This window comes from Engystomops pustulosus, chromosome 2 (assembly GCF_040894005.1).
Source record: "Engystomops pustulosus chromosome 2, aEngPut4.maternal, whole genome shotgun sequence".
Taxonomy (NCBI): Eukaryota; Metazoa; Chordata; class Amphibia; order Anura; family Leptodactylidae; genus Engystomops; species Engystomops pustulosus.
Window position 1 is genome coordinate 230410445 of NC_092412.1, and position 24056 is coordinate 230434500.

The window sequence follows — 24056 nt, forward strand, 5'->3', positions numbered from 1 at the left end:
TTATAGGAGGAGATTTATCATTAGGCAGGATTTTGAGCAGTTGTCTGTGTTAGACTGGCAGGTTTCCAACAGTTGGATTTATAGTGCTGTGTATGTGCAGTGTTATCGGCTGTATGTGCTCTATGCGAATAGACTGCACCAGTCGCACGTATGTGTAACATCTGCTTAATCTCTGTCTTTTTGCAATGTTTTTGAACAGGAAATTCTCAGATACTTCAAACATAAAATTGAGCAAAAACTCCCCCCTGTAGTAGCAGTGGACCCACATAGACCACCTCCTATGTGGTGTAGTTTTGAGATTAAATTTGCGATCTTTTGAAAATACGGTGTTGCACACTCTGTGGTGTATTTTTTTCCGCCATTGCGTGACAATTATACGCCAAGAAGCTACATAGGACTGATGATAAATCTCCTCCACGGTGTGGCTGTTCAGCCAGGAGAGGGAGCACCCCTGCATTTTATTTCTAAACAATGCAGGGACTCGCATACAGTACATGGGATAGTGGCACAAATACACAGGATGCAAATGTTCTTTTGTAGTCGACCTTACTCATAGATCCAGGCACCATGACTGTGGTTCTCTTCATAAAGTAGTTATACTTGGCCTCCTTCCTTCTAAAATCAACATTTTAAAATGATGCTAATCGGCCTCAGGTTCTAGCCAGACCCTCTTTGATTTGGCTTTACAGGTTGTTACAGTGTCATTTCCCCCTTCTTCCTCAGCACTGAGAATACACGATCAATGCTCACTACACAAGCTGTTATAGCCTGTAAAGCCCTGGTTCATCATTCTTAATTTTGATGGTAAATTTCCTTTAAATGCTTGAGTTGTCCAAGAATAATTCTGGATCAATTTATGGAATTTAACTTCCTGGAATTTCATGAGGAATTGACAACAAGGTGTTGTGAAAGGGGCAATTCCTTAAATAGGCTGACACTAGCCAGCATATAATATGTTGGAAAAGAGAGACCCAAATATTCATCTTACCGGGAGGAATAACAGTGATACATTACAAGAGAAAGTATTTTTCACATTCTGAAAACAGAAATACCTCATAAAGTTGTTAAGCATCTATGAAGAAGGCTCATGAGCTCAGCCCTCTTCATACATGGAGTTTGCTGCATTATGTTGACACCAATCGGCACCAGTTGAGGGCGGTTAACCATTTACCTGTCACCGGCAAAGTGGGCAGCGGCAGGTAAATACCAGCAGTGCATGGGCGCTGCCATCTTGTACTAGATTGTTGCTCCCTCTGATGTCATCAGGTAGCGACAATCCAATCCAATGGCAGCCTGGAATTTGGTTGAGACTCCATTGGGCAGGATGGCACACTGTTATATATCCCTAGCAAATTCTTCATATACTGCAATACTATACTGTAAAAAAAAAAAACGAAAGTGGGTTGAAACTACAATCTACATCCCAATGTTAGATTTCCTTTGAAGTGGTTTTCCCACAAAGGAAAGTTAAGCCCTCTCCGTGTTATAGGGCCTAAGATTCTGATCAGTGGGGGTCTTGATGCTGAGACCCCTGCAGACCATTCGTTGCTCCGTGATATTAATGGAGCAGATGGCCGCACATGACCGTTCTGTTCCATTAATCTCTAATGGAGAGGGGTGCGACTCCTCGTTTTCATGATCTGTGGGGGTCTCAGCACTGAGACCCCCACTATCATCAGGTTAGGCTGAACTTTCCTTTGTGGGAAAACCCCTTTAATGACCATTTTTTGCACTTGCTCTTCCTCTGTCTTGAAGACCCTGCGATGCTCCCCTCTAGTTCTACACGATTGGTTTTAAATTATTAAAATAAACCAAGTCCAATTCTACATGGAGAGAGCTGATCATGTGTCCTCATGTTTGGTGCTGGACTAAGCCAGAGCCAAGCATCACTGAAATTTCCTCACATTCATCAAGTCTGTGTCAGTGAATAGAGCACCATAACTTTCTATATTAGATGTTTTTTTCATTTCATGGATCCTTGTGGAGGCTTTAAAAAAAATCTCATAGCAGGTTCTATTTTTGTCCATATTTGTGGTTCAAACCTTCCCGTAAAAGTCTATGGGAATTTGAAAAAATTACATGCCATACTGGTGGTTCATATCTGCGGATCATTTGGTAGTTAAAGGACGTCTACCACCATATTTAGGAGTGGTAGACAGTCCCCAAACGTATGCACGTTACCTGAGGGGTGATGGGGACCTCATGCTCCGGGCTGCCTTCTATACTGAAATATGCAGTTATAAACTTTATGCAAATGTGCCAGAGGCGTTCACCGTTCGGCTAGCTGAGTTCCTCCTGGCTGCGTCGGAAAACAATTTATACACGCCCCCTGAATGTGTGAACGCACCCTAACACAAAATAAACACTTAAGAAAAACACCCAAGAGCCCATTTATTTTTGTGTGGCCATAAATTTGGAGCTTAAACTTTATATTTTGCCAGAACTGTGTGTGGGATTTATTTTTTGTGGGATGAATTTGATAGGTGAACCCTTACGTGTACCGTAACAGATCTGCTCTTTGGGTCGGTAACAACCTCAGTCATTTGTAGGGGGCATGTGGTGGCTATAAAGGTCGCAAAGCCCCCCCCCCCCCCCTACTCCTCTCGCCTAAGAAAGTGGGTAAGAACCTTAAGCAAATGCACATGAACCAGATGCGTCAAAATGGAGGAAACGACCACAGCCCCCGCAGTTTGCATTTCTGTGAAGGCTAATCTCCTTTACAGGTTAATGTGGTTATCTTTTTGTATTTGTTATCCATTGCCTCCTTCCTTCTTAAATTAACTTTTTCTAAATATGCTAATAAGTCAGAATTACTTTGGGGTTGTTTCCTGAGTAGCTCTGTGTTGTTGCTTCACAGGCTGTTACACTGTCCCCCTCCCTTGCTCTCTAGGCACTTCCTACCCACTCCCTCTGCCTGTGTATTCTCACACCATGGGATGGGGGAAGTTCTCCTGTACAAGGTAACAGCCTGAGCAGCTGCTGCACAGAAGGGCTCTGGCAACACTTCTAGGAGCTATTTCATTTTAATTTTAGAAGGAAGGAGGCCATGGATTACAAATATATGAAGATTACCACAGTCACGGTGCCTGCATCTATGAGAAAGTGTCCCTGGTTTATCCTGATGGTTTATGATATCAGATTTTCTTTAATGGTCTGGGTTAGTTTGAGGCCTTATTATGCACGGGACCATATTTGTGGCCGTTTCTTATCTTTTGGCGGAGTTGAGTCCGCTCTCATCCCCCTTCTTCTGTACCCAGCCGGCCCCATTGAGCGCACAGTCATGTGGATGAGGCTGTTAGCAATAGTACTTTCCTTCCCTTTAGCAAAAACAATTCTTTGCATCTTTTATTAGTTTTCGACCCACAGATTGTGGTGTAGCTGGAATGTTCTCTCTAGCCCCCACCATTTGTGGGTAACATGTTTCGTTAGCACCTAATATGCTAATTATGCTCTCTTCTTTCAGATGGGTTGGATGTAGATAGCTCCACCCAACTGACAGTAGACAATAGAAATATTGACTGACAAGTTTTACTGCTTTTAGGTAAAGTGACAGCCATTTATTTTTTTTAAAAAATAAAATCCATAGAAATCACACACAGACACATACATGTAGCTTCTACTAGGCAATATACAGAAAGAGAACAGCAAGTTTTGAATCGTGCCTCCTCCATTATCAGGACACTGTCTGACGTCTTATGCTATGGCATCTTCTCCTGACGATCACCTTTTTGATGCACATTGGAAATTTGACGCCGGTCTCATCGCATGGAATTTGTCTTTGTTCACCTGTTCACCATTTATGACACTTCCTCCTGGCTTTTTGATGGGTAGTTTGGACGTGGTCCAGGCTTTTGGTTTAGGAATCCGAGTTGGAGCACTGCCATTAAATGTCTCTTCTGCTATCTGTAACAGGAGGAGAAATATCAGGTCATTCTTTTAAAGTTTGATGTAATATGTTTTCTTTGTGAAGACCACAGAGCAGTAGATATATGGTAAGATATGAGGGATATCACTATATCTTGCAGGCACTATATTTGTTAATCCATTTTATCAACTATCTATATAGAACACATAGGACCAAATACACTTTTTGTCATAATATTTTACTTGGAGTTTTGCCTCACTCTGTTGGCTGCAATCCTAGACTAAAAACTTATTTATAGTTTACAGTTCTGCTCTGGATCTATCTGTCTAAGCCATACAGTTATATGGATTGATTGCAGAGAGTAATTGACCTTCCTTTTGTATAGGCACCCTTATTCTTAAAACCATTGCTGGTCTTTGAGCTAACTCCCTCCACCCCCAGTTTATGATTGTTAGACATTCTCTTAAAAGAAACTCAGTCCAGACATTGTGGGAGTTTTAACCGGTTAAGGACCGGGCCCTTTCCCGTTTTTTCATTTCCATTTTTCACTCCCCACCTTCAAAAATCTATAACATTCTTTATTTTTACACGTAAAAAGCTGTGTGACGGCTCTTTTTTTGCGTAACAAATTGCACTTCATAGTGATCGCATTGAATATTCCATGCCATGTACTGGGAAGCGGGAAAAAAATTCCAAATGCAGTGAAAATGGTGAAAAAAACGCATTTGTGTCGTATTCTTGTGGGCTTGGATATTACGGCTTTCACTTCATGCCACATGATACATCTAATTTATTCTTTGGGTCAGTACGATTACATGGATACCAAATTTGTATACGTTTTATAATGTTTTCATACATTTACAAAAATGAAAACCTCATGAACAAAATTTTTTTTTAATTTTGCCGTCTTCTTGTGATTATAACTTTTCCATACTTCGTTGTATGGAGTTGAGGGTGGTGTCATCTTTTGCGACTTTTGATGATGTTTCCAATGATATTATTTGTAGGACTGTACGACCTTTTGATCACTTTTTATGGAATTTTAAATTTTTTTTAAAAATGGCAAAAAAGTGCCAGTTTTTACTTTGGACGCGATTTTCCGTTACGGGGTTAAACGCAGTGAAAAACCATTATTATATTTTGATAGATCAGGCATTTTCGGACGCGGCGATACCTAATGTGTTTATGATTTTTACTGTTTATTTATATCAGTTCTAGGGAAAGGGGGGTGATTTGAATTTTTAGGTTTTTTTATTTTTTTTTACTTTTTATTTTTACTATTTTTCAGACTCCCTAGGGTACATTAACCCTAGGTTGCCTGATCGATCCTACCATATACTACCATACTACAGTATGGCAGTATATGGGGATTTTACTCCTCATATATTACAATGTGCTGATAGCACATTGTAATGAATGGGTTAACCCGAAGTAGCTTCGGGTCTTCGTGAGACCCGAAGCTACCATGGCGACGGATCGCCGCTCCCTGATGACGTCACGGGGAGCGGCGATCCTCATTAAGATGGCGGCGCCCATGCGCCGCCATCAGTTTGAACCCGCAGGCAGCTTTGCCGGCGGCGATCAGCAAGAAAACACCCACCGGCACCGATCGCGGGTGTTACCGGTAAGTCTTTGCTGCAATATGCAGCAGAGACTTACCGGCTATGGAGAGGGCTCGGCCCACGAGCCCTCTCCATGCATCGGAACGCGACCGCTGCCATGAATACACGGCGGGCGGACGCGAATCGGTTAAAATGCTTTTTGACATATTACTGTCTGTGTGTATATTTCAAATGGTGGAGATTTATCATAAGTGTCTGATAGCAAAACTGTTCTAGTTGTTTATGGAAACCAATCAGAGCTCAGCTTTAAAGAGAACCCGTCATGCAAAATAACCCCCCTAAACTAAATATATTTTCATAAACTGCCATTAGAGAGCATTGCCTCTATCCCTTCATTGTCCCTCTACATGCCTGTAAACCTAAGCAATGAGGTCCTAAAGCTGTATGCAAATGACCTGTGAAATGTCCAATGAAGCATTAGCATATTCAAGCTGTCCAGCTTATTCATGAGTGGGAGGCACAGCCACACCCCCAGTGCATGACTGACAGCCTGTATAATGATGTGCTTCCTGGTGCTGGCGCCCCCTGCAGCCTGTGTGTGCATGTGTGTGTGTGTATAGGGGAGATACAGCAGCTCCAGGCAGCCATTTTATAGCAGAACATGTCAGATTCATGTGTAGCTGATGTCTGTGTCTCTCACCTGTATATTAGGAGGATGCAGCATGTCAGCAGATGCAGCACACACACTAGCAATGCTTTACTATACATTACACACAGACATGAGCAGGGGGAGGAGAGGGGAGGGGAGGGGGATCACTGCCTCTGACCATGTGACCAGCCTCATTTACATAATAAAGAAAAGATGATTTTACAATGAATAATGTCTGAAATAACTAGATAAAGGCTGGGATGGGATCCTTGTGAGCTGCTCCAACAGGTAGTGGTGACAGGACTAGTGGCAGAGACCTGATGACAGGTGTCCTTTAATTTAATAAACAGCTGTGGAAAATGAAAGTTGACCTCTGATTTGTTGTAAATTTCCCCCTACATAGTGCATATGTGTGTAGTAAAAGTGTTATACTCTTATGATGACACTAGATGGCAGCCTTTCCCTCTTTTCTCATTTATGCCCATATAATATGTTGCAGGAAGTTATTACATACACACTTAGACTTTGTTCTGTTATATGTGACAATATACATTTCTAATAAATATAAGCCATTATTTGTATTACTTTGTGCACATCTTTCATGTTTTAAACTGTTTATTTCACTTTATCCAGACTGAATTTTAGAGCGTCTTATAATGGAAATGAAGCTGCGTCCCATAGGAGCGGACGGGATACTTTACCTACCACAGGCAGACATGTATGTCACAGCCAATTTCACGTGCGGATAATTAATCTGATAAATTGTTTTTCTAGTGTGAGAGGATATCCACAAGAAGTTGGGTAGAAGATTTCCACTCTGTATAGACAGTCGCGGGTCTAAATACATCCCATGGTTCATGAGAACAGGGTGACCATGTTACCGTAGTAATTGCTGACGTGCTGTCTGTATATCCGTCTACGTATCCCCCATGTTTAGATACTTTCCATTTCCTCTAGTGCTAAAGGCTATTAACCTGGAAATATCTGAGGAAGAAATGCTTTATAAAGAGGAGTATTGGCTTCCCGTCTCATCTTGGGAAGGTTTCCTTCTACGTATAGTTTATTATGTATAGTTAATATATAATTTCTCTATACAAATTACAGACTGGGCCTAAGGGCCCTATGACACAGCCCGAGGCTCAGGCTAATGACAATATAATGTGTCCGTCAACATTCATTTACCTCAGGATTTCTCACAGGCAGATGCCTACTACCTGGGGAAAGCAATTTGCTGCTTACATGCTTGTACCCATTAGACATATTTATGTAGGGTTACGATCTGGAAGAAGTATTTCTATGTTCCCTAGGGCTTTACAATTGGCTCTGTTTTTTGGTGGTACACCCTAAGGGTGAAGACACACGTGCCGTTTTTAGTAAGTGCGTTTTCAGATCGTTAAAACCGCATGCGGTAAAAAACGCATCAGTTTTTTTTTTAAACGCATGCGTTTTTGTCCGTTTTCCCGAAATTGCGCAATTAAAAAACGGACAAAAACGCATGCATTTTTAACTATCTGAAAACGCTACACTAAAAACGGCCCAAAAACAGCCTAAAAACGCCACGTGTGTCTTCACCCTAAGGCTATGTTCACACGAGCATCCTGGCTTACTTTTAAAACAAAGAAAATGTCACTATGACCATATACTGACCATACATTGTAAGCATATACTGACTTAGGTCCCTTGTGCTTACTCGGCCGTCCATAGATGTAGCATACGGACGATTTGCAGGGGGGCAGGGGAGGGGGGGGGTGAGTGCTCCATAGGAACCTGTGTGGCCACTCCATATATCTTGCAAAATATAGGATAAGTCGGTTACGTAGCTCTGACATGGTGCAATGGGCAATATCAGCATTCATGTGGATGACCATATTGCCCAGTGAAGTAAATCTAGACGATTGCCACCTGTATTAAAATGGTACAGGTAGCACACGGCTGTAAAAAAAAATTGTTTGCAAGGGACCTAATAATTAAAATGGTTATGGTTCTATTGTCTATTAATGACATAATGTTGAAGATCTCTACGGGTATATCCTCACCCTCAGGCTATATTCACACTGCCGTTGCAACGGGCAACGGCAGTGTACGGGGAGAGGAGGAGGAGGTGAGCGCAGCTCACCCCCACCCCTCTCCATAGCAACCTATGGCGCACGGCCCCGTATTACGGGAAAAGATAGGACAGGTCCTATCTTTTTCCCGGGTACGGAACGGTACGGTGCCGCACTTGTGCTGCACCGTACCGCTCCCGTAGGGTGCCGTGCGCCCATAGGAGTGTATGGGGGACGTATATCGGCCGTATATACGTCGGCCGTATATACGTCCCCCATACGTTCGTGTGAATGTAGCCTCACTGTGAAAATGAAATATAATCTATAGGCCAGATGTAATAGAGCAGAAGTAGCTGAATAGATTGTACAAAGTGTTCTTTTTGAAGGGTTCCTGTTATAGAGCAGGAGGAGATGAACAGATTTTACATAGTTTCGTACTGCTGAGAAGATTATACATGGGGACCTGTCTATAGGCAGCATATAATACGGCAAGATTATCTGAGCAGATTATACATAATGCCCTATCTTTATGCAGCATGTTACAGAACAGGAGGAGCTGAGCAGACTATACATGGTGTCCGATATGCAGGCAGCATGTTATAGAGCAGGAGGAGATGAACAGACTTTACATAGTTACCTACTTGCAGGCAGGATGCTATAGAGCATGTGGAGCAGAGAAGTTTATACATAGTGACCTGTCTATAGGCAGCATATTATACAGCAAGATTATTTGAGCAGATTATACATAGTGTCCTATTTGTATGCAGGATGTTATAGAACAGGAGGAGATGAGCAGATTATGCCTGGTGTCCTATCCGCAGGCAGAATTTTATAGAGTAGGAAGAGATGAGCAAATGGTACATATAGTGTCCTATTTGAAGTCTGACTATTATAGGGCAGTTAAGACTGGATAGACTGTAAAGTCCTATCAGCAGGCGGCATGTTATAGAGCAGGAGCAACTGCACCGATTGTTCCAAATAATCTTTTGCAGTATATATTTCCTATTATTGCCACGATTTTACTTCTATGCAGGCTGTGTATGTTAACATGATGCAAAAAAAAAAGTGTTCTACTCTAGTAGCACAAACTTATGTTCTTTTTCCTTTATTTTATACTTCGACTCGGACTACGACTGGCTTGTTTGTTGTCTGTTTCCTTGGAGATACATAGGCTGCTTGAAAAATCCATAGAAAACTTGCTTTCTAGTGTGTGTGTTAGATGGATATATTATAATATACACACCCATGGCTATATTATGTTTGTGTGATTCAGTTATTTCTGCCTCAGTACTGACTAGGCCCACAAAATGGCTGCCTGTGCCGTGTGTGGAGGCGACGGGTGCGATTTTAAAAGCTAAACAAATGTTCTAAAGGGTAAAAGCAGATCCAGCTGTTGCGGCTTCATTCCTGGTTTGTGTCACATTAGCATGCTGTAACATTTTCCAGTACTGTAAAGACGGATTTCGGTCACAGGCTGTAACGTATCTCCTTGTGGTTCCTCGCACATTACTGCGAGAAATTGGCATCACATGGAATCTGCGGCGTGATGAGCACAACTGTGCCATCTCCAAACCCGGCAGATGTGTCCTGGGCTCGCCATAAAGCAGTAGCCCCTCATCATCATAAAACTTTCCCTCATCAGTTTGTTTTGCAGTGTTACCATGGCAATGTGGATTTCCCATGCTTTCCCATCACTAGGGACTACAGGCCGGCGGCCATGATACATTCTACCCCTAACCTCACAGATACCCGCGCTGCCTGGACGGATGTCTTATTTCACGCTGGAAAATTAGGGAATGCAGTGGAAAGTGCACAGGAGACGGGAAACGCTAACTTTTTTTTTGCTGTCTGTGAGATCCGAATTCTGCATAAGACATACCTCACTGATAAGGAGATGGTAACACCCAGGTTTTTTTTTATTTTATACAAGTACGTTTCCAGGAGGAATAATGGAGGAAGCAATAATGTACACATCTAAGCAAAAATGCTCCAAAATAATTGTATGAGTAGAATTGGGTTTGTAGAAAAATTCTCACTGTTTTAAGATGGTAAAAACCTGTATTTGTTTTATTTTTTTCAGTTTTAGTGAGCTCTAAATGAAAGGGACTTGGTGATGTCGTCCCATGAACTGTATGTTTTCCTGCAGAGCTGTGCTCTGTAAAGGGAGACAGATTTTACCCCTTTAACAACCAGCCCACTCAGGTAGTCCCTTTACAAATCAGATGTGATCGGGAAGACGAAAATCTTATCTTTTAAATGACGCCAAAAGCATGTTTCTAAGTCCTGCAATATAGTCATCGGAAGTGACACACTGTCCTGCAGCTTCTAATCTTGACTCATTTCAGGCAAAATATGACTCTTCTCTGCTCATTTTTACATGACTTTGAAGAAGCTTTTTTTTAAATAGGTAATTGGTGAGATTTAACATAAGAGGGAATTCTAGAAAGGACATTTCATCCCCTAACAGAGGGGACTAGTAGTTTAATGAGGTAAAATTTGATAACTGGTTTCCTTGTAGGGTTACAGTTCTCATGATCAGTAGGAGAGTGAGGGGTTTGTCACTTACTGATCATAAAGTAACGCCATGTCCTAGGGCAGTGATGGTGAACTTTTTTGAGGCCGAGGTGGTGTAAAGGGAGAAATAATTGCAATTCCTGGAGGGTCGTAAGGAATTGTGATTATTTTAGGGTTTTTACACCTAAAAATTAATTTCAGGCCCTGATAAATCTCTCCCATTGAGTTCAGAGGTTATAGGTGCATTCTGGAAAATCCCGGATGTGCATGGAGCGATTTGTGGACAATTAATATAAAATGGATGGGTATTCCAGCATTGACACCGATAAAGGGGTCTGGACGGTGCGTTCTTTTTTGGCCCATGACCTTTAGGGGACCCATAAGGTTCCTCTTTCCCATTTGAAGAAACCACTACTACATTATAGTTTTATTATAGCTGGGGGCCTAGGATAGATTTCGCTGTGCTTTGTGGGACCCTCTGTTGAGATGTCTGTGGCTTAGTGTTTCCAGCTGATGCCATATTACCGGCCGTGTGATGTGAGAGCTTATATTAGAGTTTACCTTTCTTACTCCATGGCTATAAAACATGATAAGTTACATGTAGCACATGTAAATGTCTATGTACGGCCCGAGCTGCAGAATCCTGTTTCTGGTGTCCATGTCCTGATTATTACCAGACGGCCTGCGCTCCGGCTTCCTTGTAGATTACCATCATGTTAGTGGAAACAGTGACTGCTTAAACAATACTCGTGTCTAATTATCTTACATTCTTGTCGGACTTCATTCCTCAGCTTCCAAGTAATTTGCTGGAAGACGTAAAATGAACGTCTGGCATGCTATGGTAAGGCGATGGCTTGGCAGGAACTCAATGTAACTTGCAAAACTTCTTCCATGGACAGATTTTACACCCTTATGGTGATGGGGGGAAGTGTACAGAGTGATAGATCTATGTATAATATCCAGGATTGCCATAAGTTATAGGGGTAAGGGGTGTCGTTCCCCTATGGATGTTGAATAATTTTAAAAATCCTGGACGCCCCTTTAAGACTGTAGTTGATGTTAAAAAGTGAGTATCATCTTCCAAAAAAAAAAAACCTGCTTTTATTACATTTTCCTTTAGTAACCCGGGCCAAATCATTTACCAGAACTAGGGAAGGATTATTTTTTTTTACTTATATGTACAGCGTGTTTATCACATCCACCCTGCGGTCTCCCATCCCGTACTACGTGAAAATATTTACAGCTTCTAAGGGTTTGTTCGTATGGAACATTAGCCGAAAAAAAACATGTTGCTAAGGAATAAACTGCATAATAATGGCACATAGGAAACATAAAGGTCATTACAGTTCCTTCCTTCTTGCGTCACTTTGTCTGGTCATCTCTCTCCGTAGGGGGAATGATTATAATAAATTGGAGGCCGTGCAGTGTCCTCGCTGTTATCATATGATTGTGTTTTCACTCGTGGGCTTTCTTTTTGGCTTTTTTTTTAGCACCATATCTGATCGCATGTCATCTGATGTAGTATAGTATACGTGTAGTATAGAAGGTTATGTCACAAATTGATTGGCATTTGGCGCATCTGCTTGTGCTACTGTCAGTGGTTGATTGCTAATTGGATTAATATATTATATATGTGATGTTTTTAGACTACAACAACCATAGAAATCTACCCCTTCGTTTCTTTTGGCACCCAATTGGGTTCCCTAGTGTCACATGTGTGGTCCTGGGCTGAACTGGATACATTTTGGAAAACCTTTAGGGCTGAAGTTCTAAACCTGTGGGTGGCGACCCATTTGGAGAGACCATAATATCGGTTTGTGTTTTGCCCAGGGTCTTGGGGCCCAGGACACCACAGAGCACAGGGCCCGCTCTTGCCTACCACATGTGGCAGCGGAGCACGGGAGCTTTTAGCACACGGTCTGTGCGATAGTGGATGTGGCGCAAGTCCACCTGGGACAGAGGCTTACCGGATCATTGTGGCTGTAGGGGCATCACTGTTGCTTCTTTTATGATTCCAAACATTAGCCAAATTACTGCTATGAAGTAGCAACGAAAACAAATTTTAGGGTTGGGGGGGGTGGTCACCACAATATGAAAAACTATACTAAAGGGTTGCACCATGAGGAAGGTTGAGAACCGCGGCTCTAAGGAGGTCCCAGGGCCTTTGCCACTCCTGTGCTTCAGTTTTTGGTCCTGTGCCCAGCTAGAAGATGTGGAAAGGGCTGGGGGTGGCGAGTCACGGGACCCACACCAACCAATGAGTGGCCTTCTTGGACCACAGGACGTCACTTACATTTTTCCGGGGGCTTATTTTGTTGTCCCGTGATCAGATGTGGGCAGTCATTGGATGAACCGGGCGCCCGAAAACCAGACCCAATAACAAGGGAAATGTGTTTTTGGTTTTTTTTTTTTTGTTACCCTGTCCTCCTTGGCGGGTGGACTCAATAAGTGTGATAGATTTGGATCATTTGTTTGTAAAGTTTTTCATATATCTCCTGTCCTTCATTTTATACTGTTTTTGCTCATGAGTGTAAAGCCTGTGTTTTTACTTTTACTAAAAAAAGAAACCCTGAATCCTTAGAAAAAAAAAAGATTGAGTTCTGGTTACACAGAACCCCACGCGTTTCCTGCTCTCTGATGACACTATAGAGACATCAGGGGAAGGCGATCTCGTAATGTCTCTCAGTAGCTGCTCTGTCATTAGGCTTATGCCGTGTGGAAAGTGGAAGGCAGCTCCATTCCTATTTAGAAAGATAAATAATCGTTTAATGGGAGCGCTGTGTTAATATATTTGCTGTAGCACAGATGTCGACGTGATGAGGTTATTCCACTTATGCGCCCATTCAACTGCATCATCTGCTGCAATTACATAAATAAATCCTGGATTTCCCTCGCCAGTCTCCGTAATTGATGTAAATTTAAGGGGCCCATCGTAATAACGAGGACATTTTTCCATCATAACTTTTTTTTAAAAAAAGTTTGGAGATTTGTTGTAATGATTTCCATTGGAATGTAAGTGATTTTAGGCCGATTTCAGTTCTGTTTAACATAATGGTTTCTCCTTACACTTTTTCATGTCAAAGCAGCTCTATAAACCACCCAAAAGAATAGATGGGAATTTTGTTTTTAAATGACATAAAATAGAAGTTGCAGAAGATAAAGGACCTGTACCACCAGGATAAAGGACTGTAAACCAAGCACACTGACATACTAGTACGCCCCCCCCCCCTCTTTCTTCCTTTACTAAAGAAAGGCCTTAAAAATTATGCAAATGAGCCTCAGGAGCTCCAGGCTCAATTAACAGCTATGAAGCCCAAAAAGTATTTGTTTTTAAGGATATTAGAAGATAAAAGAAGAGCGGGCACTAGAGGGGGCACACACCAGTAGGTCAGTGTGCTTGGTTTACAGTCCTTCATCCTGGAGGTAGATTTCCCTAAGTCACCAGAGGTCAAGGGATCTCCTCATTCCCACTGTTGGACTTTTACCCAACAAGTTTTATAGGATTCCGGTAATTTTTATGGCAGATGAGGTCTGGTCTGTGAAAAATATCAAGAACTTAGTAAACATTCTAATTTGATCGGAATATGTCCATCTACATTTGCCTTCCGAACTTTATTATGAAGGAAAGCTATGACAGATGTCTTTTAGGACTTGTCTTGTCTTGGATTTTTTCCTTGGTTTCAGATTTGTGTAAAAATAAAAAAAAAACCTCTTACTTACCTCCGGTCTAGTACTATACTTTACAGCATTTCTGCCCACTGTTGGTAGATGCAGGTTCAGTGGTGACGTCACGTTGTGTGTCCGCCTGAGCCTAGTACAGGCCACAGTTATAGTGGCAGCGTACTTCTAACCCGGGGCCTCTTGTATACTGATGGTGACATAGATGTGGCACGCTGTGGAGTTTGCGTGAAATTTGCATTGAGCTTCTAAACAAATCAAATTTACGTTTGTGTCGATGTAAAAAATCAAAGGTGAAAATGCTATATGTATGTAACTATGCAATTATGACTCAATAAAAAATATTTAAAGAGAAATCAAAGGTGATCTCTGCAGTTTATGCATTGACGGACAGCCCGGGCAGACCTCTTGAATTATTTTACCCAAAAGTGACAGGCCATCTTAACCCTCAATGCATCACATGGATATCTGTGACCTGCAGTTTGTATATAGAGTAAAAGGTGTTAAATAGATAAATGCAATAATTTTTGTGATTCCTTATAATTTGTTAATTTGGAAATCTGCTCATTGTGGACTTAGTCATCTGTATGAACATTTCGTAAAATAGAATTCTTCTAAAACTATTTACTCAGGTTCACTCCTGCTCTATAACATGCAGATTGTACATAATCATATCTGCTTAGCTTGTTCTCATGTTGCCTGCAGACAGGACTTTATGTACAATTTTCTCCGCTCCTACTGCTTTATAACATGCTCCTTGGAGATGGGACACAATGTATGATCTGTTCTGCTCCTCCTGATCTATAACATGCTGCCTACATATAGAACACTATGAAAAGTCTGCTCAGCTCCGATTGCTCTGTAGGATATATTTTCTGCATAATATAGATGTAAAGCATAGATGTACTCAGGACTTTTCTGGTAAAATAATAAATACTTTAAAGCACATCTACCACAAGGATCAAGTATTGTAAACCAAGCACACTGAAATACTGGTGTGCGCCCCCTCTGGCAGGATCTGCTCTTCTTTTAGCTTCTAATGCCCTGTTTTTTACAAAAAAGGCTTTTAAAATTATGCAAATGAGCCTGGGGGGCTCCAGGCTCCATAAACGTTAGTGGAGCCTGAGCCCCTCGGGCTCATTTGCATATTTTTAAAGCATTTTTTTCTCAAAAACAGGGGCATTGGAAGCTTCAAGAAGAACGGATCTTTCCAGAGGGGGCACACACCATTATGTCATTGTGCTTAGTTTACTATCCTTCATCCTTGTGGTAGATTTCTTTTTAACTCCAGTTCAAATGACTACTTCATGATCAGTGAAGTCTTCCAATCTCTATTGCTGTTCATTATTGCACACTACTAACCTAAGCGGCCTCATGCATAGCGGATAAAACATTCAATGTGGCAGGATCCCTTTATGAACCTCATGTTTTAGTAGATGCCTTTTATTTCCCTAAGAAACCTTAGCATATCGTTTGTCGTACATATTGGAGTATTTCTTCTTTCATACTCAGCTGAAGGTTACACATGGTTCTGCCACACCTGATCATCTCATAGGGAATTTGAATAAAGAAAAATCAACCGCAAACAAAAAAACAAAAGAAAATAAATGTTTTCAGGATTTTTTTTTTTTTTTTGCAAGTTTTTCTTGGTGACTTTACACACAAAAGCCGTGGGAAAATATTACATGAAATGTATTCAATGCAAGTGCACACACGTTTCAATATGTCCTCCGTACAGATATTGTAAAATGTAAAAATAGAATAACAGTGTCTGCACACCCAGGTGAACTAAATGTATATAAAAAAAAAAAATCATAAAAAGAACACCGCTCTCCAACGGGAGAAAAAATCAGTTCGATTTGTGCAAAAAAGGGGAGTTTTTTAGGAAAATTTTTGGGTGGGATTGGGAGGTTTGGGTAGGGATGGGATCAATTATTCGTATTACTTACTGTAATTTGTGATTGCCGTGATAGTGGAGTAGCTGTTGGTGTTATAGTAATACTGCTGGTGATTTTATTGGAGGGTTTATTTGGGATCCCATTGGTCAGTGAATGTCTTTTCTCTTGCACTGGCATGAAGGGACTGGTGGGCGTTCCTAAGTGGATGTGTATTTTATTGTCCTCAGTAGTTATTACACTTGAAGTAGAGCTAGAACTGTTCGACCTTTGAAATTGCCAACCAGTCTGTTTGTCCGGGGATACTCGAAAAACTGCATGAGTTCCACCAATTTCCATAGGTTCTGGGGAAAGTACCCGGTCAGGGGAACTAGATGAACTTGTTAAAGCCAAAACCTGGATAGGGGACATTGTTCTCTCAGGAGTTATAGAGCCACAAGAGTCTGGCGTCCTAGGCCTTACAAAAGAAGTCATTGTCAATGGTGGCACAACTTGCTCCGGAGTTACATACCCATCCATTACTCTTGATTTTAAAGAACCATTTTGGATAATTGTTATTCTCTGTTTTGGCGTTCCAGAACTTGGTATCACTGCCGTACTTGTGAAGGAGTGTGGGTTCTCCGTTGTAGGACTTGTGATTTCAAGTATAGCTGTGTTTTGTCCATGATCTGGTGTGACTTTGATGTGTAAAGGTTGTCCAGGGGTATGTGTAAGGACCATGTCCCCTGGGTGGATGTAGTTTCCATTTTGTTTCAATTGTACTTTACCGTTTTGGCTCTGCTGTTGTCTAGGTTTTGACCATGGGGATACCGGTTTCCTGTTATTGTTTATAGAATTGCCATTTGTAGAGTTGCACTTGGAAGCCATGGTAGAATCTTCATCGTTAGTCTCATCGTCCTCATTATCACTTTCTTGATAAAGTTGTCCGTTTATAACCGCTCGTTCTAAAGGAACAAGACTTTTGTAATCGGGTGGCTCGTTGTATGTGGGATCTGTCTGCACCTCCTTTGAAAACACTTGAAAGTCTGAAATTCTCCGTCCATTGAGGCTCGGTCTAAGGCTCTTGCTAAACCGGCGATACCTTTCAAGTTCCTTGGATAGATTTTCCATTTCTTTTGACAGTTCTTTGTTTCTGTTTTCTTGTTGGTTGAGTTTCCTCTGAAGGACTGAGTGATCTCCTTTTAGTCGGCAAATTGTATCTTCTGTTTTCATGTAGTCGTGGATCTTTTCCTTCAGGGCTGTCACTTCTCTAGAAAGATGACCGGACTTGGCCTCTTCTTCCTTCAGCTTTGAGAGTAACACCTTTTCTTGGTAGGATCCTGATTTCTCAACCAGTTTGTAATTTGCTAATTCCATTTTTACAACTTCAAGTTCTTCAGAAAACATTTTGGCTTTCTGCTGCTCATTGTAATATTTTTTCTCCAGAGACTCAAACTCATCCTCTGTTTTCATGAGGTCATCTTCCATTGCTTTCATTTGCTTTAGGGTGTGTTTTAGCCTTTCAACCTCTTGCGTGAGCTCTCTAATTTTGTTGTTTTCTTGGTAATATGTTTCTGATTGCTTACTTTCTTGTTTCATTTTGTTCTTCAGAAACTCTTTTTCAATAGATTCAAGCGACTGAAGCTTCTTCTTGAGGACAGTAACTTTGGACATCAAGTCATTGCCCTTCTCCTCCTCCGCTCTTAGTTTGCATTTAAGATCTTCATTCTCCTTTGTGATGGAGTGCATCTTCTCTTGTAACTCTGCCTTAGATTTCAGAGACTTCTTACTTTCTTCTATCAATTTCTCAGTGATAGACGTGACTTTGTTTTGTTCCTGATGTAGTTGCGTGTTTGTGGCCTTGAGTTTCTCTTCAGTTTGCCTAATTTTTTCTGTAAGTGATTTCCTTTCCTCCACAAGCATCACAGTCAAGGTTTTTAGCTTGGTTAGATCTTCTTTCAGTATATTTTCCGTCTTTTCAAGCTTCATTTCAATCGCTTCCAGCTCCCGTATACGAACTTTTAAACTTTCTAGTTCATTACACAGTTGTTTGGTGGCGGCTCGTTCTTTTTCCATGGTGCATTTAATAGACTGGCATTCTTGTTTGCTTTTATTAAACGCGTCTTCCAATTTTTCCAACTCATTAATTCTTTTGCTTAACTTGTCCACCTCGACTTTTAGGGTTTTGCTTTGCGACGTCTCTTTTTCTAATTTCTTATTTAGGTCTTTGCATTGTTCTTCCATTTTTATGAGTTCCTCGTCTTTGCCTTCCATCTCCAGCAGACGTTTCCTCAGCTCCTCGACTTCTGCCATGAGGCTGGAGTTTCCATATTCTCCTTTATTCATCTTCTCCCTTAGGTCGTGGAGTTCATCCTCTGCTTTACGCAGTGTCTTGTTTGTTTCCTCAAGTTCATCGATTTGTCTGCTGAGAGCTGCCAGCTTTAATCTAAGTTGGCGGTTCTGAGTTTCCTCACTGGTTAGCTTGGCCATCGTGGATTCGTGTTCTTGAAAGAACTTGCTTTCCTGAGTTTGAAGTTCGCTTTCAAGTCTGTTTGCTTTTTGCTCTTCTTCTTCTGCCTTTATTTCTACAATGGCAAGTTTATCCTGCGCTTTTTGGGCAGTTAATGTTAGCTCTTGGATCTTGGCACTTTGCTCTTGTAAGTGTTCTGTCAACCTCTGTTGCTCATCAACCACAATTAACGCAAATGACTTCAACTTTGTGAGCTCATCGCGGAGTTTGGTTATTTTTTTGTGGTTCTCTTTTTCTTTTTTAGCCTGGTAGGTTGTTTCTTGTTCAATCAGCTTTTTTAGCCTAGAAAAAAAAAAAAGATTAAAATTAGCCATGAAAACCAAAGATTTATGGTTTCAAAAAACATTAAAGTTGTAATAAGGAGATATAATTTAGTGTTTGAAACGTGCGCTCTATGTAAATTCATCACGCTAATGCTTACAGGGTACTGCTGAGATTTGTCCTAGGGATACAAAAAATAATAAATCCCTGCTGAGGCTGGGTTCACACCTCTGTTTTAGGAGAACATAACAGGTCCTATGTTACCCATTGACTTTACTGTATGGAAGGTTACCTTCTGTTATGCATCCATTACTAATAGCAGGAAAAAAACACACAAGCTATTTAATAGGTCAAGAGGAACGGAACTGCAGGTGTGAACTCCGCCTGATTTGGGCATTGGTTAAAGGGGTTAACCCTTTCACGACCCGTGACGTAATAGCACGTCACGGGTCGGCCGCGGGTGCATGGAGAGGGCTCACGCGCTGAGCCCTCTCCATAGCCGGTAAGTCTTTGCTGCATATTGCAGCAAAGGCTTACCGGTAACACCCGCGATCGGTGCTAGCACCGATCGCGGGTGTTTTCACCTCGATCGCCGCCGGCAAAGTTGCCGGCGGCTTCAAAAGCATGGCGGCGCGTGGGCGCCGCCATCTTTTCGAGGATCGCCGCTCCCCGTGACGTCACCGGGGAGTGGCGATCCGTCGCCATGGTAACCTCGGGTCTCGCGAAGACCCGAGGCTACTTCTGGTAAACCCATGCATTACAATGTGCTATCAGCACATTGTAATGTATGAGGAGTAAAATCCCCATATACTGCCATACTGTAGTATGGCAGTATATGATAGGATCGTGCAGACCCCCTAGGGTTAAAGTACCCTAGGGAGTCTGAAAAGTACTAAAAATAAAAATAAAAAAAAGTTAAAAAAAAAAAAATTATAATAAAAAACCCTAAAAACTCAAATCACCCCCCTTTCCCTAGAACTGATATAAATATAAATAAACAGTAAAAATCATAAACACATTAGGTATCACCGCGTCCGAAAATGCCCGATCTATCAAAATATTATAACGTTTTTTCACTGCGTTTAATCCCGTAACGGAAAATCGCGCCCAAATTCGAAAATGGCACTTTTTTTGTCATTTAAAAAAATTAAAAAATTCTATAAAAAGTGATCACAAGGTCGTACAGTCCTAAAATTGATAACATTGAAAACGTCATCAAAATCCGCAAAAAATGACACCACCCACAGCTCAGTACACCAAAGTATAAAAAAGTTATTAGCGCCAGAAGATGGCAAAATCCCCCAAAAATTTTTTGTACAGGAGGTTTTAATTTTTTTAAATGTATGAAAACATTATAAAACCTATACAAATTTGGTATCCCCGTAATCGTACCACCCAAAGAATAAAGTAGACATGTCATTTGGGGCGCACAGTGAAATCCGTAAGATCCAAGCCCACAAGAAGGCGGCACAAATGCGTTTTTTTACCAATTTCACTGCATTTGGAATTTTTTTCCCGCTTCCTAGTACACGGCATGGAATATTCAATACCATCTCTATGAAGTGCAATTTGTTACGCAGAAAATAAGCTGTCACACAGCTCTGTACATGGAAAAATAAAAAAGTTATGGATTTTTGATCATGGGGAGTAAAAAATGAAAATGAAAAAACAAAAAAGGGCCAGGTCCTGAAAGGGTTAACCGGCACCCCATATTATTGCATTGAGCTCTTATACATTGCATTGCAATAATAGAAATAGTGGGTGGCTTATTATGGCTTATTATGGACAGCTGTTGTTCCAAAAACGGATCATGAAGTAACAAGGCATCGCTAATGGCTATTGTATCCTAATAATTTAGTGTTGAAAGGACTGGAGAGGGCAAAGCTCTTCTTCTTCTGCTCTATATGGAGCTGGTGATGGATCCCCGCATGGTGTGATCTCGTACAGCGTTATCCCCTTCCTATCTCCTGACAGTCTGGATTTACAGGACTGATGACTGCTAAGGCTGGCACAAGCCCACACCTGGTCCAGAGCCAACAGCTTCACTATATTGGATGTTCTAGCAAGTTTTCATGAAGCGTAAGCACGCGCACACTAGGATCGGGCAAGAACAAGGACTTCATTGCTGATATTATCCCTATATAACGTTCTAGTAACAGGATGCTGGGCGCTTTGTATTTAAATAGAACCTATGTATTTGCATTTTCCAGACCATTAATTGACGATACTGATTTACTATTTATATTCCAACACATCAGATTTTTAGTTATGGAGTTAAAGGGAACTTGTCACCAGAAATGTCGTTTCTAGCTGTTGACAGGTTTCTATAGACTCTGCAATGATGAGTTGTTGGTTTTTTTTCCAGCATTCCCAATATTTTCACTACTTTATAAAAGTATATTTGACATTACCTGGTACTCTGCCAGTCACAGTGGGGGGCTGCTCCAATGGCCCTAGTCCCAGTCTCTGTCATCTCCCCTGCTCACTCATCCCCTCCCTTTGCCTCTCCGCTCCGCCTATGTCAGCAGAATCGAGAAGACTGGGGATCATGTCACTGGAGCTGCTCTCCCCTCCATTGGCTCGCTGGACACCGCTGGCAGGGAATCTCTAATAAACTTTTATAAAGTACTGAAATGATTCCAATGCCGACAAAAGGCATTTTTAAACTCATCATTGCAGGGGCTATTGGAAGCTTTCCCCAAATAAAAACGTCTGCCTTGTTTACAGCATTGGATGAGAATTAGAGATGAGTACATCTGTTTGTTGGTTCATTGATTTTAGCATGTTTAACTTTTTTACATTGTGTTTTAGAGGACTAGAGGAGATTATATACCAAAATCCTGGACAGTTGGGGCAACATTGGTACAAACCCAAACCAAATCTTTCAAAAATTTCTATAAATCACATCTTGGATTATTCGCTTATCTCTAGTGATAAGTCTAGTGAATAAATATATTAATTATTACCATTTTACCTAATCATAGAACATAAAATGTATGCATGTAATATCATGTGATGTCATTCCCCCCAGACTCGTACATTATTACATACACACACACATGTCAGATCTACGTAAATTTATATAATCGCCCTCTATAAATGTATTTGTTTCTCAGACGCTCCCTGGAGGTAGATGTGCTGGCCAGATGACACTTTTTGGTGTGTTTTTTTTTTTTTTTTTTTTTGTTGCTTGGCCAGATAATCTAATCATACTTTGATGGTGTCATGCAGATTCTGTTTTGATGATGTCACTTCATTCTCATCCACATGTGGTGTGCAGCTATACGTAAGCTAGCGGACCACCTGCATTTCATCAGCGCTTCTCACATTGTGGGTGTCCTCATATTTATTTAATCTGGAAATACCCAGTGTTGTAAGAGATAACCCTTCAGAGCTGAGAGCTTATTCCTTCAGCACGGAGCACTTAGCAGTATTGTCACTCATCGGATGGAAGCCGGCGTAGAGCGCAGGATACTGCACGCTATCCATACATACGCTATACCTCAGGCGGATGTGTATTGTATTGTGTGTAGGCTTTTTGCCTTATGTAAGTTAAAAGTACAGGGAAACGGAGCTGCAGTTGAAACCCCAGTTTTCCTGGCTTAAAAATATTGATTAACTAGACTAGGTGCCCAATATCAGATTAGTGGCTGCCCCATCGTTCAGACATTAATAATTCTTTATTTATATGGCGCACACAGATTACATCGCGCTGCACAGAGCATGTCAAATTGGTCCCTGTCCCCATGGGGCTCACAATCTAAACAACCTACCAGTATGTTTTGGAGTGTGGGAGGAAACCGGAGTACCGGGAGGAAACCCACGCAAACACAGAGAGAACATGTAAACTCTTTGCAGATGTTGACTTGGGTGGGATTCAAACCCAGGTCCCCAGCGTTGGTAATCACTCAGCCACTGTCTCGCCATTTTCACTAGCTGACAATTAATGGAACAGGTAGCAGACAGCGCCATTCTCTATGTGGTGGTCATCTACCATAATGTACAGGTGTTCCCCGGGTTACGTACAAGATAGGTTCTTAAGTTGAATTTTTATGTAAGTCAGAACTGGTATATATTATTATTGTAACCCTCAGACAACAAAAAAAAATGTTCCTGTGACGATAAAATTTCATCATTGGAACAAGGATTATCAATAAAACTTCATTGCAGACACCTTACAGCTGATCATTGTAGCCTTGGGCTAATGTAAAGTATCCAGAGTGTACCAGAGGTCACAGTGGTAAGAGAGGTCAGTCTGTAATTAGGGGTCATCTGTAAGTCGGTTGTCCTTAAGTAGGGAAGCACCTGTATTTAGTGGCCTATGTTGGATGGACAACCATTTATATAATCGGTTGCCAAGGCTCCTTTAAATATTGATCCCTTTTATTGTGTGCCTTTTATAAACATTGAAGGGGTTAGCACTGTAGTCTGATTCCAGGGAATAAACCTGCGCCAAATACCATGTAGCTGAATGTATCCCCAAAATTCTGTGAAGGGGTCATGGGGCACGAGTAAGCATGCACATTGCCATAGATAAAGATAAATGTATAATACCTGGAAGTCCCAAAGCTGGGACCACAGTAACAAGTGTCTGTTCCTAGAGCATTGTTCATGAATGTACCCAGCCACTCTATTTACGGACCCAATGTCCCCAATAACTTTCAGCTTTCCTTGTTGGTCTGAACTAATATTGATGAGTTGATTCTTGTTATTACTTGTAGGTGGTGAAGTCATTGGCACCGCTCTGGGTGTTGGCACAGGTAGTGGCTGTTTGTAGTGTGTGCTGAGAATTTGGTACATTGTATGTGTGACATCTTGGCAGGACATTATGAACTCTTATCACATACTAGGAAAACTGACTTTGCGGTAGAACACCTTTTCCAGGCAGGTGTGCAGACATGTATTACTTCAATTTTTAACAATCCTGAGTATCTTTTACTTTGGTAAAAAGCGTAGTCCCTCCTTCCCGTTCAGTTGTTAAAATTTGTACGGTTGAGGCCCACCCACTGGACTCCTATCCAGAGATTTTGATGTATAAATGGATATAGATTTTCAAAACCCTTCCTAATCATGTCATT

General features: G+C 41.3%; 2 protein-coding genes across 6 annotated transcripts in view; one reads left to right on the forward strand and one right to left on the reverse strand.

Annotated features, from left to right (window-relative positions):
* CMSS1 (cms1 ribosomal small subunit homolog) overlaps positions 1 to 24056 on the forward strand; it is a 215855-nt gene that overhangs the window by 6336 nt on the left and 185463 nt on the right. The window lies entirely within an intron of this gene.
* Positions 3582 to 24056, reverse strand: part of FILIP1L (filamin A interacting protein 1 like) — a 175760-nt gene continuing 155285 nt past the window's right edge. For 2 of the 4 annotated variants that reach the window (XM_072138479.1, XM_072138478.1), the window contains exons 5-6: positions 16263 to 18999; positions 3582 to 3903 (exon numbers count right to left, since the gene is read on the reverse strand). In XM_072138479.1, coding sequence (XP_071994580.1) covers positions 3721 to 3903; positions 16263 to 18999 — 2920 coding nt within the window. In that variant the 3' untranslated portion in view covers positions 3582 to 3720. The remainder of the gene's footprint in view (positions 3904 to 16262; positions 19000 to 24056) is intronic. The other 2 variants (XM_072138482.1, XM_072138481.1) reach the window with 1 other exon arrangement.